General features: G+C 28.9%; 1 protein-coding gene across 2 annotated transcripts in view; it reads left to right on the top strand.

The window, feature by feature from the left end:
- Nucleotides 1–15962, top strand: part of LOC136083747 (uncharacterized) — a 38141-nt gene that overhangs the window by 12421 nt on the left and 9758 nt on the right. For both annotated transcript variants that reach the window (XM_065803397.1, XM_065803398.1), the window contains one exon: nucleotides 5982–6372. In XM_065803397.1, the coding sequence (XP_065659469.1) occupies nucleotides 5982–6372 (391 nt within the window). The remainder of the gene's footprint in view (nucleotides 1–5981; nucleotides 6373–15962) is intronic.

The following is a 15962-nucleotide window of genomic DNA, read 5'->3' as shown; positions in this document are numbered from 1 at the left end:
CATTAGAAGATCCACCCCAGATATGGCAACAGTATTCCACACAAGGCCGGATTTGAGATTTATAGAGATAGAGAATAGAATCTGAAGTAAGAAAGTGTCGAGCTCAATAAAGAGATGCAACCTTAGCAGATGCTAATTTTGAAACTGATTTGATATATGGTTTCTAAGAAAGATTGGAAGTAAGAGTTAATACTAGAAGATAAAGAGTATATAGCTTATCGAGTTCATCACCGTTCATAAATATAGGAAGATCTAAATTATTGCGATAACAATTGGCTGAAAAAAATTGAGTTTTATCTGTATTGAAGTTCACCAGCCACTGTGAGCCCCATGCTGTAGCAGAAGTGAGATCCTTTTCAAGCTCAAGCACCCCCTCCAAGCAATCAGAGAGTGTTGGTTTCTTATCACGACAAGAATAAATGGTAGTATCATTAACAAGCAATGCCACCTTAGATGTAAGAGTATCTGGAAGTTCGTTAATGTAAATTAAAAAGAGTATAGGGCCAAGGATAGAACCTTGAGGAACCCCTGAAGTTACAGAATAAGAAGAAGACTGCTGTCCATCGAGGACAACTTTTATACTACGATTGGAAAGGAAGGATTCAATAATCTTAAAGATGTTGCCAGATACACTATAAGAAGAAAGCTTATGGAGAAGACCAGCATGCCAAACTTTATCAAAAGCTTTTGAGATGTCAAGAGCGATGACCTTAACCTCTCCACCTTTATCTAATGCACGATTAAACCTATTAGTTATTGCTGTTAGCAAATCAGCTGTAGAACGAGAAGATCGAAATCCATATTGATGGTCAGAAAGTAAGTTATTAGATTCAAGATGAGAAATTAAGTGTTTGTTAATTAAGGATTCAAAAACCTTGCTTATGATAGGAAGAAGACTAATGGAACGGTAGTTAGACGAATCAGATCGCTCTTCAGAATTTTTGAAGATAGGGATAACAAATGTCACTTTCCAGCAAGCTGGAAAACAAGACTCTGATAAGCACTTGTTGAATAGTTTTGAGAGTATAGACGACAGCTCCGGAAAACACTTCTGCAAGACAATAACAGGTATGTTGTCCGCAAGCTGTAGAAGAGTCTAGGCAGGAAATCACTTTAGATACAGAAGCTGGAGTGATATGGATGAAAAGCAATGGATCAACCTGTTTGTTGGCAATATCAGGTAGAACGCAACTAGTGGAATCAAGAGATGATATTGATGAAAAGTTTTTAGCAAACAATTCAGCTTTGTCTTTAGGTGAGGTGACAAGTCTGAACTATATAAGAGAGGTTGAAAACAGATTTACTCTTATTATTGATACTATTAAAGATTCTCCAGAAGTCACGAGAGCCTAATTTTTGAGATGAGATATGAGATTTCATGACCTGAGAACAGCGGGTTTTGGCGTTAGAAAAAAGCCATTCAGAGTGGTGAGCATTAAAATTACCAACAACAGCTATATTAGCTGATGGATAAAGAGAAAGGGCTTGGTCAATATGATCAGAAATAACATCAAAAAGAGTGCTGTCTTGAAATGAAGGAGAGCGATATAGAACAAAGAGAAAGGCAATAGAGTGAAGTGGTGCTAGACGAAAGCACATGAAAGAATAGTCTGTGGATTCAAACCTAGTTTCATGACAAATGGGTGAACTCTTACGAATATAAATGCCCAGACCAAGCATGTGACTATTGGAGTCTTACGAATTAAAGGAAGAAAGTCGAGTCTTACGAATTAAAGGAAGATAACCATCAACACTAAGATCACAAGATGAGACAGCTGAACTCAAATTAGTCTCACAAAGACTAAGTAGATCTGGTGAACTTTGCAAGAGATAAGACTCAACAGAAAAAAAGTTACTTCGAAGACCACGAATATTAGTGAATGATAGGTTTAGATGTGTTTTATAGTTTTTGGTACTTTATTTATTTTTAAATAAGATTGTAGAACTTGACTCAAAGCATAGATAGTACTCAGAACACTGCTTAATAGCCCAAGCAATTGCCTCATTACTATTATTAAAACCTAAACCATAACGAAGGGCTCCAAATGTGGCCTCCACAATGCACACCAAAAGTACAAACAGAGACACCATCCATGCGCAACATGGCAATACTTTGATTTTTTTTGGCTGTTGGTGGAATCAGACACTCTGAGAGCACCACAGAGTTCAGGAAACCTGACTACCAGCCGGCCTCAGAACCATAAAACTGAGTTTTAGAGCTGTACTCTCATTAGGAGATAATAGAATGAGTTGCCTAGTCATAAAAACAGAGAAACAAGCAAAACTCATGCATTGAGTCAAGAAGATCAAGCATTCAACATCCTAAACTGGAAAGGATGTATTAAAAATACATCTGCGCCAGCCTAATAGATGAAGGAGGGGTGCAATGCTGGTCAACAGATATAATCTGTTTACCCCTTAAGTCTTTGCCTAGGAGGCCTTCTACAAGACAGTAGCTGGGTTCATTTAACATCTGCCCAAGATAAGTATTTTTATTGAGACACCTTCTCTAGCCTTTACTCAACCAAGAGCCCCAAGGCAGGGGGTGTTTTAAGTTGGAGTTGACATCTTCTAGCCTTTGCCTAAAAAATCGTATCCTACAAGGCAGCAGGACATGAAGCAGATTGTACTGGGTTACATGTTATGAGTAGCAGGATAACCTGACCTGACTTTTTTTTTTCACAAACAGATAGCAAATTTTTTTTTTTTACAAAAACAAATAAAATAGAGAAAAATTATTCTTTTTAATGTCAACTTAAAACTGTTTTTTTTATTTTAACTTTGCCTTATCCAATTTGGTTGCTAAAAATAACAACCACCCTAAAGAAACAAAAATAAAAACAGTACACAAATTATTTAAATTATTATCATTTTTTTATTTAAATTTATTTTAATTTTCTATTTTGGTAGTTTTGCTTTCTTTGTTTTTGAAACTTAGTTTTTTCCGCATGGCTGTTAACACGTTTTATTATATAAAACATGTTAACAGCCATGGGTAAGTTGTCTAAAATAAAATATTCATGCGCGGACATACAATACAAAAAACCACACTCGCTTTATGGGAAGGCTTGCACATGGTAGTACAAAAACTAGTTTTTAATAATGTTTTCAGTTTTTAGATAATTGGGACTAATGGTCTATTTTGCTGCTAATCTTTGATCAATATAAAGTTTGTGAAAAATTAAGCAGTTATCTCAAGTTATCTTAAAATATGACTTTTTAAGGAAATCTGCAATTTTTAGATTTATTGTTTTGTTCTAAACTTTAACAAGCCGCCTAAATTTTGCAATATATTGCAGATTTTAAAGCTAGTCAAAAACCTTATCTGTAAAAGTTGTTAAAATACTTTGTTTTAACTCATCAAGCCGTTTTTAAGCATTTTATAGTTGAGGTTGATAGTTGAGGTTATAAATTTTAATCTTATATGATGCAACTTAATAAAAACCTTTTTTGAAAACAGAACTATAATAAAATATGTTTTAAAAATAAAGCAATTGTTACAAGTTAGAAGTATGTTAAATGTTTTTTTAATTTGTCTGTTGTTATTATTTGAGAAAATAAGTGTTCCACTCAATAGAGTAAAAGCAGGTTAAACTGATCATACTATTTTTTGGATCACTGATCAAAAATCGGAACTGAAAGGAATATATTTAAAAAATAAAAACACCAGAATAAAGAGAATCATCTCCATTTAAATGTGTCAAAATATAATCCAACTCATTTTTCAGTCATTTTATTTATAATAGTTTAAAAGAGAGTCGTAAATATTTGCTTTTTTATTTGCTATTGTAATAATTCAATAACCATAATTTGGTTAAAAATAATTTTACCCTCTATCTTGTAGAAAATTTAATTTTAATACCAATTGCATAATTTTTTTTCATTAAATTTGATAAAAATGTAAGAAAAATTAATATTAAATTTTTTCTGGTATTCATTCACATATTTACTTTAAATTTCTTTATTAAGCAGTATGTGAATTTTCAAATTAGATACCTATGTGAAATAAATTATTGGATTTTATCATGTTCACATGGATTTTCATAGGTTTTTCCTATATAAAGTTGTTTTACAAAAATGACTCAATGATATTAATTAATTATTCACTTTCAAGATGACAACAAGTAAAAAGTCATGCAATAAAGAAGATATAGAAGCTGTGTTAAAGGATATTAAATAGAAAAGGATTTTACTCAGAGAAGCTTCGTTCAAATATGGCATTCTGTTCTTAATTCTAATAGGTTGCAAGAACAATAACAATGCTAGCTTCAAGAGATCAGGATCAATAACCGTACTCTTAAAGCAAACAGAGTCAATTATTGTGGATGCGTTTAAGTTCCTGTGTGATTGGGGTTATGGTTTAACACAAAATGACATCATGGACTTCGGATGCAGTCATCTTCTTCATACAAATCAATCAGGCTTATTTAAAAATAGCAGGCCCGACAAAGACTGGTTTTATGCATTTATGAACCAATGGTCTAAAAAAATTTCCACAAAAAAAACTCACAATTTAGCATCTGCCAAAGCCGCTTCTTTTTTGTACGCAAGAAATAATTGATAATTAATTTGAAGTTGTCACTAAACAATATCATTTGCCTTGTTTAAATTCTGGTTGTCACATTTGGAATTGCGATGAAACAAGTTTATGTGGTGATCAAGGCAGAGCAACTGTATATGTCAAAAAGGTGCAAAGCGTGTTTTGAAACTCACTGGTTCAATGAAAAAATTCATTATACAGTAAACAATTGCTGTAAAGCTGATGGACTCTTTACACCACCATTTTTGGTATACAAAGCAAAATGAAACTTTAGAGCCGATTGGACTTTAGGTAGTTCGACTGGCAGCAAATATTCAATTTCTAATTCTGTTTGAATGGAGCATGACACATTTGTTAAATGGTTGAAGGAAGTGTATATACCAGAATGAAAAGCTGTCAACGGTACTCATGCTTTACATCTTGATGGATCTCACGCCAGTTTAGCAGCTGTATTACTATGTCAGGAAAACAATATAGTTTTGATTTGCCTACCAGCCCATCATCAGCAACTGGACAGAGGTGTCTATTGCCATGTTAAGCAAGTGTGGAAGCCAGTTCTTACTAAATATTACAAAGACGCAAAATGCAAAAACTTAGATAAAGAAGATTTTCCTCTGTTGGTCAAACAGGTGTATGATAGTGGAAAGTGTTTTACATATTTGCACACTATTGCTGGTTTTGAAAATCAATCAACAGGCATTAGCTATCTCCATAGCGTTTAATCAGGAGACATCTTCAACACCATTATTGTTATAAAGCCTTAAACATTTTTTTCTGAAGCAGCAACAGCAGCTTTGTGGTCCATTGAAGTATGGAGCACTACATACAACAGTCAAATGTAAAAAAATCGAGGCAACCTAATATTCTGAAAATTGCTGGCCATGTATTACAGAACATGGTGTTGCAAATCATCTTTTTTTTTTTGCAAGAACCATGCTTTTTAAAAAGCATTGTAGTCTATTATGCAATCAATTATTATATTTTTTTAAATAACATTGTTTTTTATTTTAGTTACAACGATAATTATACTTCTCAGATAAAAAATTATACTTTTGCGAAAGCCGTAAATTGCGGAAATTTACAGCTCTCACAAAACTCGCATTTACTTTTATGAGAGCCATAAACTCAGCATTCTATTGGTTTTTATTGCTCCGTGATCGGTTTGACCCACTTTTACTCAAATGTTTATAAAACTATAGTTCCAAATTTTTCTTGTATTTGAATGTCTAAAATTTAAAATTAGCTTGTTTACAAAATGGATGTAGTATGTAAATAATAGTATAATAATATGTAAATAATATATAAAATAATTCAATAGTATAATATGTGAAAATTAGCAAAATCAGAGCTGATTTTTTACAGATCATTAGTTGAAATATAATAAGATTTAGAAGTTTAATAATATTTTTAATTAAAATTTTATTATTTATTTCTTATTAAGGAATGTAAAGAAATAATTCAACATAAATGTAAACGAGGAGAAAGAGGGCCAAAAGGTGATGTTGGTCCTCAAGGACCAAAAGGAGATCAAGGGGAAAAAGGATTCAGTCTTATTGAACCGCAGTCAGAACTAATAGACTTAGATAAAACTGTTCTTGTTGCTGAAAATAATACACTGGTTTGCAAATTTTTTGGTAACCCCATTCCATCTGTTGAATGGATTATAAATGGAACAAACTACGAAGTTAAAACTAAAGTTTATGAAAGCTTATCCGTAGTGATTAGCTACTTGACAGTATCGAATATCAGCTTTCAAAATCACGGAAATGTTTCTTGTATAGGAAAAAGTATTCTGGGTCAAGTAGAAAAGACCGGTTTTTTTAATGTTCACAGTAGGTTTTTTTTTTTTTGTTAACAGTAGGTTATTTTGTTTTTTAATGTTCACAGTAGATTTTTATGTTTTTTTAATGATTAAGGTAGGTTTTTTTTTTTAATGTTAATAGTAGGTTGTTTTGTTTTTTCAAGTTTCACAGTATGTTGTTTTGTTTTTTCAATGTTCGGTTACAGTTGCTTTATTTTTGTACAACTTTCTTTTACTACACAATATTTGGAATCGCACTTTTTTAAAAAAGTATTAATCAAAATATCTATAAAATTTGCATTTAGTACAGCAAATTTTTTTTGTTTTTGTTAATTCACCTCCCAAAGGCTGAGAAGGCCACTACAGACAAGGAGGCTACTTATTTGTAGTTATAACCCTCTCTCAACTCTATAACTCCAAAACAAGAACCTTGACAAACAAGGCCACTGCACTGAGAAACAAGTTGAGCGCGGCACTACCAGGGATTTGGTGGGGATCGAACTCAGAGTCTCTCACTTCTTTATTCTTTTCTTTTTTTTTTTTTTTTTCATGAAGAACTTATGAAGTTCTTCATGAAAAAAAAAAATCATAAAATATTGAGGTATACAAACTTCTATAATTAAGAGAGCGCTCTACCACTACACCACTATATATATATATATATATATATATATATATATATATATATATATATATATATATATATATATATATATATATATATATATATATATATATATATATATATATATATATATATATATATATATATAGATAGACTAGATAGATAGACTAGATAGATAGATAGATAGATACTATCTATCTATCTATCTATCTATATATATATATATATATATATATATATATATATATATATATATATATGTATATATATATATATATATATATATATATATATATATTTATATATATATATATATATATATATATATATATATATATATATATATATATATAAATATATATATATATATATATATATATATGTATATATATATGTATATATATATATATATATATATATATATATATATATATATATATATATATATATATATATATATATATATATATATATATATATATATATAGATAGATAGATAAATAGATAGGTAGATAGATAGTTCTATAGATTGTTACATTTGGGAAGCATGGAAGGAAAAAAAATGATTCTTATGTCAATAAATGCGTCACTTTTAATTGCTTTTGACTTTCGTCCAACATTTGCGTGTTGTCAGAAAGTAAAAACCATTAATTTAATTACAAATTAATCGTTTTTTAAATTTTTAAATTTTTCGTTATTTAATTGACCAGAAAGTTTTTAAAAACATTCTGAATGTTTTTAACAATATAAACAATGTTTTTATTTTTATTTTATTTAATAAAATGTTTTTATTTTTTATTTTTTACTGTAAATCATGCGCGGAGTGTTGCTACATCGACTATCTTATAGCCTGACTCACAACAAAGTGCTGCTACATCGACTGACAAATAACCTGAGTCGCAACGGAGTGCTGCTATATCGACTGACAAATAGCCTGACTCGCAACGGAGTGCTGCCATATCTACTATCTTTTAGCCTCACTCGCAAGGGAGTGCTGCTACATCGACTGAGGGTTTGGTTGGTTTTGAGAAAAAAAGCTTACTTTAAAAGAATATAAGTATTTATATACAGTTAATTCCCAAGGAAAATGGTTCAACATAACGAGTGTTTGGTTAAAGCGACTTTAAGTCAAGTTAAGTCAAACTTTGGCTGATATGAGGTATTAGTTTGAGTTAAGGCGATTTTTCTTTATTCAATGATGAAGTATATATATTTAATTTGCACCATTATACTCATGTTTCCATGAAAGAAGTTACAGATTGTATTTATGCAGTACAGTTAAAAGATAACATTTAAAATAGTTAAGTGACAATAGTTTCCTTATTATTTGGTAGTAAAATTGCTTTTAAAAGGTAGCGCTCTTCTATTTAGAAATCCATTAAACTATAAAATAATTGTTTTTTTAACAATTTTATCTTTTAACAGTTTTATTATATTACGTCTGATAACGATCTATTCTATTCATATCGAAATACAAAGAAAAAATAAAGAAATTACATTTGTTTATAAAAAAAATTTCAATGTATTTAATTCCCATACAAAAAGTTCTAGTTATCCAAAGAAATTTGCTGAAATGGAACGAAAAAATGGTTCGACTTTATGAAGTTTGAGTTATCTGAGGTTTGACTTAAATGGAGAATTTACAATATATAGCCTTTTAACTTTACTGGTGTATTTCTTGTTCTTGTTGATCTTCTTACATGTTGTTTGGTTGTTGTAGGGGGTTTGGTTGTTGGTGGATTGATTGTTGCAGGAGAGTTCATTGCTGGAAACAACAAGTGGTTTGGTGGTATTATTGGTTCAACAGGTAATTTCATTGATATATTGTTTTGTGAATTTTCGAGTCAAGTTTTTGATGATACTATCGGAGGATATTCAGAATTGTGACCCGGAATAATCGGGTTTCTTGTCAACCGGGATGTTCCATGCTGATTTTGAATTGTTATGCTCAAACCTACAGTTAGCAGGCAGTGATATGGGAGTTTTATAAACTTGAATGAATTATGATAACATTTTGTTATAGCTTTTTCGTGCTTATTGGTTAATTCAGGCCATTCCTTAATAAATTGTATTATATTTGCTAAGTGGTCATTTATAGTTCTCCCAAACAATAGTTTGGCTGGAGATGCTCAAATATCTTGAGCTGGTGTATTTCTGTGTAACAATAGTGCTCTTCCTACTTCATTAGTGTTTAACAATCCACTAAGGCTAATATTTGTAGTCAATAAACGTCTCATTGATTTTACAGCAATCTCTACTCTGCTGTTGCTTTGTGGGTAATAGACAGAAGATAATCGATACTTTATGACCCAATCATTTAAAAAAGATTTCATTTTGTAAGACCTAAACTGTGGTCCTCCATCTCCTGATATTTCCTTAAGGATTCCAAATCTAACGAAATATTTCCTGCGTGCATTACAAATAACAGATGTGGTTGAACTTGTTTTTGTTGATGCTACTTCAGTCGAACCTGAGATTTGATTGGTGTATAATCTATAGTTGCGATTTTCCATTTGAAGTATGTCTAATACTATTTTTTGAAAAAGATATTCATGTACTATTTGTTCTACAAGTGGCTCTCTATGGTTTGAAGGTGCAATCTTGTTACATCTACAGCATTGAGCTCCGTAGTTTTTTTGAGAGAGCACACTCATTTCTGGCCAAAAAGCATTTTGCGTTTTTTCTCATTGCAGCTACGCCTTAATGTCCTTCATGCAAACTACTGAGCAAAATTGATCTTAGCCTGTCCTGTATTAAGACTTTACCACCTAAAAACATGAGTCTTTCTATAGCGTATAAGTCATAGCATTGAAGATGTGTCAGTCTGCTTATTTGCTGGACCAACAAAATTGAAAAGCATTTCATTAACTGTTGTGCTGCAAGTTAGTTGTAGCTCATTGTAGATATCTCTTGGGTCAGTTAGCTTTTTAATTTCTTTATATATTGTCCATGGGTCAAGGAAAATTATCCATTTATTGTCTAAGATATCGGCTTATATGGATGGTCAATTTATTTATTGTTGAAGTTACTAATGATATATTATTTTGATTTTGTGATGACATCAATGCTTTTATCATTTCTGTCATTTGTGTTTGTATATGCATTTGTTGCTGTTGCATGTCAAACATCATCTGTATTTTCCTCAAGGCTTTTTGATTCAATTGTTGTTTCTGATTTTGGAGTTGCAGTGTATTTCAATAACTTAAATGTTTATTTATATACACTTTTTTTTGTTTGTAAGTAAGTTTCTTACTCCCTTTGTTGTGGTAGTTTTTTAATTTTGTTTGTAAAAATAAATATCTTACTTCCTTCATTGTGGTAATTTTTTTTTAATGTTTTATTTTACTCATAGCGCCATGTATAATATGTTAAAGCTATAACTATGTATATATATAAACTATGTTCTTTTCTCCCATAAGACTAATTACAAAAATCGTTAAACACAGTATACATATATATATATATATATATATATATATATATATATATATATATATATATATATATATATATATATATATATATATATATATATATGTATATATATATACATATATGTATATATTACAAATATTAATATTAATAATAATAATAATAATAATAATAATAATAATAATAATAATAATAATAATAATAAACTAAATGTCATACTTTGAAATCAATACATAATTAATGATAGTTATGTAAATATGGCTTATTATACAAGCAGTTGTTTTTAATAATTATATCGTTATTTATCATGCTTATTTTTTAAAATTTTATTTAATGATTTATAAAATGAATTAAAATATTAAAGTTTAAATCATAATCTTTAATAATAATAAAAATATCAGTAATATGTTTTTACAATAAGATTTTATATCATAATTCAAGATCAATATAAATATTTTTTATTGAATATCAGCTATTGAGTTCAGTGATCAAAGCAGAGATTACTGTTTTTAAAAAGCTAAAAGTTTAAAGACCGGAAGTATTTCCAGATATCGCAATTTGCAATCTCTTAATTCGAGCCCTGTAATGTGGGTATGCAACAAAACATATAAATTTATTATATTTTACTATGAGTTAATTATTCAAGAATAATTATAAAATAAAAAATATCATTATATTATGAAAAATGCTACCATGCATTGTTCCTTGACGTCAAGCGGTTTGTGATTTTATTAGTTCTTGATAATTATTGAAAATGTGTTTACATGTTTTTTTAATAAGAAACCAAACAAATAGGCTAGTACTACAAAGTTTTTAAATTTTTTCTAAAAATTCTGAAGTTACTAAAGTTTTTTCTTAAACTTCAATTTATCAAGTGAAAGAAAAGAGAAATAGAGCGGAATTCCATTTGATTGAGTGCAGAAATGAAATACTCATTTATAATGTTTTATTGTAGATAATAGTTCTAACTTTATGTTATTGATATGTAGGTCAATAATTTGTTCTTCTGTAATATCATCTCCGCCCATCATGATCTTCACTAGGTAGTGTTTCTATAATCTTGTTTATCTCAATCGTCTTGCCAAAACTATTCACCATTTTAATCATGTTAGACCGATTGTCAGTACTAATTCCAAGGATTTGTTCTTTTTGGATGCCAAACTTATCAAGTACGTTTTCAAGTGCATTTTGAATATCTTCAGCTTTGTGTCTGGCATGTATGTCAATGACTGCTAATGTTTTAATTAATATTTTGCCGCTAGAGAAAAATAGAGTATTGACACCAAGAAAGCTTTGCTGATGTCTTGATGCTCCATCAACTTTTAGGAAAGTTAGTTTTCCATTCAAATTGCTTCTCAAATCAGAACGCTTTTTTTCAGCTAAAGTCTGAATTTCCTGACGCATATTTTCACGACTGATCTTTATGCTAAATTTTTTTGCCAAATCTTGGGTCAAAATTTCTATTCCATCTCCGCCTAAAATGTTAAACGAAGATCCATTTTGAAGTACTAACACATTTAAAGCTTTTTTGAAATCTTCTTTCGATATTGTTATAGTAACTTTGTTGAAAAAATTGTCAAGTATCTTTTGTTTTTTTTGTCCACCAAAAGATAGAGAATCTCCATTTCTTGACAAAGTAACTTCGGATACATTTATATTCCTTTTTTGTGCGGCTTTTTTCTTTTCTTGCTCCTGAACAATTTTATGATGAAGTATTCCGTGGCTCTTCTTAATGTGACGTTTCATATTTGAAGTTGGTTTTTTTACTTGTTTTCCATCCATTAGCATTTTAACTTGCGTGCCACAAATTTTTTTAGTTTGATTCTCCTCAACAAGAATCTGGCAAATATATGTTTTTTCCTTTTCACTGAAGCATTTCAATTCATCCTCGAACATATCTTTGTTTACAATTGCAGTGTTTTTAGTCACATCAGTCATGTTAAATGTACATCAACAACTTTTTAAATAAAATGCTAAAATGGAAAAATTAAACTTGAAAAATATAATCCTAATTAGGATTTATTCAGACCAACAACAAGATAAATTCTGTAATTAAACTAATTGAACCTTCTAAATAAAAAGTTTTTAATTAATGTTGCTTTATGAGGTTTTAAAATAAGTTACCTTAACTCACCAGAAAGGAGGTTTATTTAAACAAAATATCGCGGAACATATTCTTATTAAAACTTTTAATTTATTAATTCTTCACTTAAATTGCAATATATAAAATTATGTTTACATGTATTTTAATAATAACAGTGTAAAGGTTTCGTAGCAGTTTTTTTTTTTTTACGAGTTTCAACTTTTTTAATTGGTTGCTATTTTATTAAATTACTTATAAAACGTGCGTACATAAGAAAGAGTATATCAATTACAAATAACAACTAATAAACTTGTTTGTCGGAATTTTTTTTAACAGTAATAATATTAACAATAATAATCGTAAAATGACACCCAAAATTAAGACAAAGTTTTTCGTTACCTGAAGCGTTTTATATTAAAAGAAACAATGATTAACTTTATTTTTAACTTCTGAAGTAAGAGATCTAGCTACTGCACAACAGCTGCTACTAAAAATGCGGAGGCATTTTTGGGATGGACAAAATTCCCCCATTCCATTTTTAATATAGCCCAACTGCCGCTAATAATGAATATAATTATTATTTTTCAAAGTTATAAACAAACAAAAAAAAATTTCTCTTGGCTATGTTACCAATATTACATGTTACATGCATTATGATTTAAAACTAAACCAACTGGGAGGCTAAATAAAGCTAATAAAAACCTATTCTAAGAACAGAAAATAATAATATAAGTGTCAATAAAGCAATTTTAGCAATTGATATTGTAATAATTTAAAACGATTTATTTAACAAGTTCATTCAACAATGAGTGAATAATATTTGTCTATTATTAAAAACAACAAAACAGCAGCTCCACGGCTCCGGCTCGGCTCCACAAGCCTGTGTATGTATGTATGTATATATATATATATTTATATATATATATATATATATACATATATATATATATATATATATATATATATATATATATATATATATATATATATATATATATATATATAAATATATATATATATACATATATATATGTATATATATTTATACAAATACATATATATATATGAATATGTGTGTGTATATATATATATATATATATATATATATATATATATATATATATATATATATATATATATATATATATATATATATATATATATCACTTTAATACACTGCGACCATTTTCTATAGACGCATGTGGATTATGTCTTAAAAATGTACTTAACTTTATTTTTAAAGTGTATTTCATTAAATTATAAATAAAGTATCAAAAAATAACGAAAATTATCAAAAAATAATATCAAATTTGAAAAGAGGTCAATCATAAATGAATTAAGTTCAAAAGATAGCTGACTATTTTCTATAGACTCAGTTCACATTTTTTAACAATACTATACAAAAAAATGTTTTTATCACATTTTTAGTACTCGATTGGACCTCCTTTTCGCTCAATTACTTGATAAATTTGTTTTGGCATACTTTCCACCAAGTTTTCTAGCACTTTTGGCTCCATATCCTCCCAGCATTCTGATACCGCTACTTTTAGCTCTTCCACAGAGTTATATTGCTTCTGGTCAGCATAGATACGTCTTACAATGATTCCCCAGATGTTTTCAACAGGATTCAAATCTGGACTGCGAGCAGGCCACCACATTTGCTCACTTTTTTTAGCTTCAAACCAAGCTTTAGGCTCGTTACTAGTGTGAATGCTGGCTTTGTCTTGTTGAAAAACAAACTTTTTGCGTCGATATTTGTTTTTAAATAGAATCAAACATAATTTTAGCACATCAATGTATTCTGAACTTTTCATTTTGCAAGATGTAAATGCTAAATTTAACTTTCCTGTTGCACAAAACCTCAGCCAAACCATCAAAGATCCACCACCGAAATTCCTTGTCGAAAAATATTTGGGTTCTTTCCTCAAATCACGCCAGTAGCCACTAAAACCATCAGGCCCATCAAGATTAAACTTTTTCTTGTCTGAAAAAATCACCTGGTATTGAAAACAAAAATATTCAGCTATTTAGACATCTTAAGTATTCATGAGAATTTAATCTAAAATTTCTTACTTGTTCTCAATTGCGTGTCATGTTTTCACGGGCGAATTCCATACGTTTCTGTTTGTGAACGAGCTTTAAATTTAGTGCTTTATTCATTTTTGATCGTACTATGTGTGGGATGTCTTTAAGAACTTTTCTAATCATCTCCTTGCAAACATTTAAACCCAAATTGTTAATTGTTTTCAAACTTCTTGATGAATTTGATGCGAGTTGAACAATTCTGCGTTTTTCACGGTCTGAAACCCTAGATTTCTTTGGTTTCCTCTTGATTGTTGCATAATCTGTTGGATTTTTCAAGAAATTATGGATAACGTGATCTGATCTCTTCAATCTTCTAGCAATTTCTCGATTTGGAACTTTTTCTTGATGATAAGCCAATATTTGACCTTTTTCAATATCAGTAAGGACCTTTCCCTTCAGTATTTGGTTAAGTTCAACTTAATTTCGACTCACAAGATAAAAAATACTACAGAATATAAGAAATTTGCGACAAAAAAACAACTAAATATACAATATACAACCAAATTTTGTATTTAATAAGCTATTTTTTAAATGAATAAAAAGATAGCTCCTGCAAAAACTAAAAAAGCTAAAAGCTGTTTAGAAGAGCAGCTCACATGGCTTGCCATGTTCATTTTAAGGGAGCTTTTTTATGCTCTTGAACTTATTTACTCCCGCCAAGGCCTATATATGTATATGTATATATATATATATATATATATATATATATATATATATATATATATATATATATATATATATATATATATATATAAATATATATATATATATGCATACATATTTATGTATATATATATATCTATATATATATATATATATATATATATATATATATATATACATATATATATATACATATATATATATACATATATATATATATATATATATATATATATATATATATATATATATATATATATATATATATATATATAAATATATATATATATATATATATATATATATATATTTATATATATATATATATATAAATATATATATATATATATATATATATATATATATATATATATATATATATATATATATATATATATATATACATATATATATATATATATATATATATATATATATATATACAGTATTGGACAAAACATTTGCAACCAACATTGAATAATGCTAAAAAGTGTTCCTAATTTTACATGTCTTAAAAACGAAACGAACTATACTACCACAGCAAACAGTTCAGGAGTCTGGAGTCATAGCATGCCATGACATGAGCAATCAGCTGACAGGTGACAGCACACAGGCAGAATTTCGTTGACAAGTGCCATTTTGCAGCGGACAAAACAAGTGCAACTTTTTTGGTTTGTTTCATTTTCTTAAGTCCGGTCAGTGCACATCCAACCAAGACGTTGTGTTCCACAGA

Source organism: Hydra vulgaris, chromosome 08, assembly GCF_038396675.1.
Source record: "Hydra vulgaris chromosome 08, alternate assembly HydraT2T_AEP".
Lineage (NCBI taxonomy): Eukaryota > Metazoa > Cnidaria > Hydrozoa > Anthoathecata > Hydridae > Hydra > Hydra vulgaris.
The sequence above is the reverse complement of the archived record's forward strand: the minus strand, read 5'-3'. Positions and strand labels throughout refer to the sequence as shown.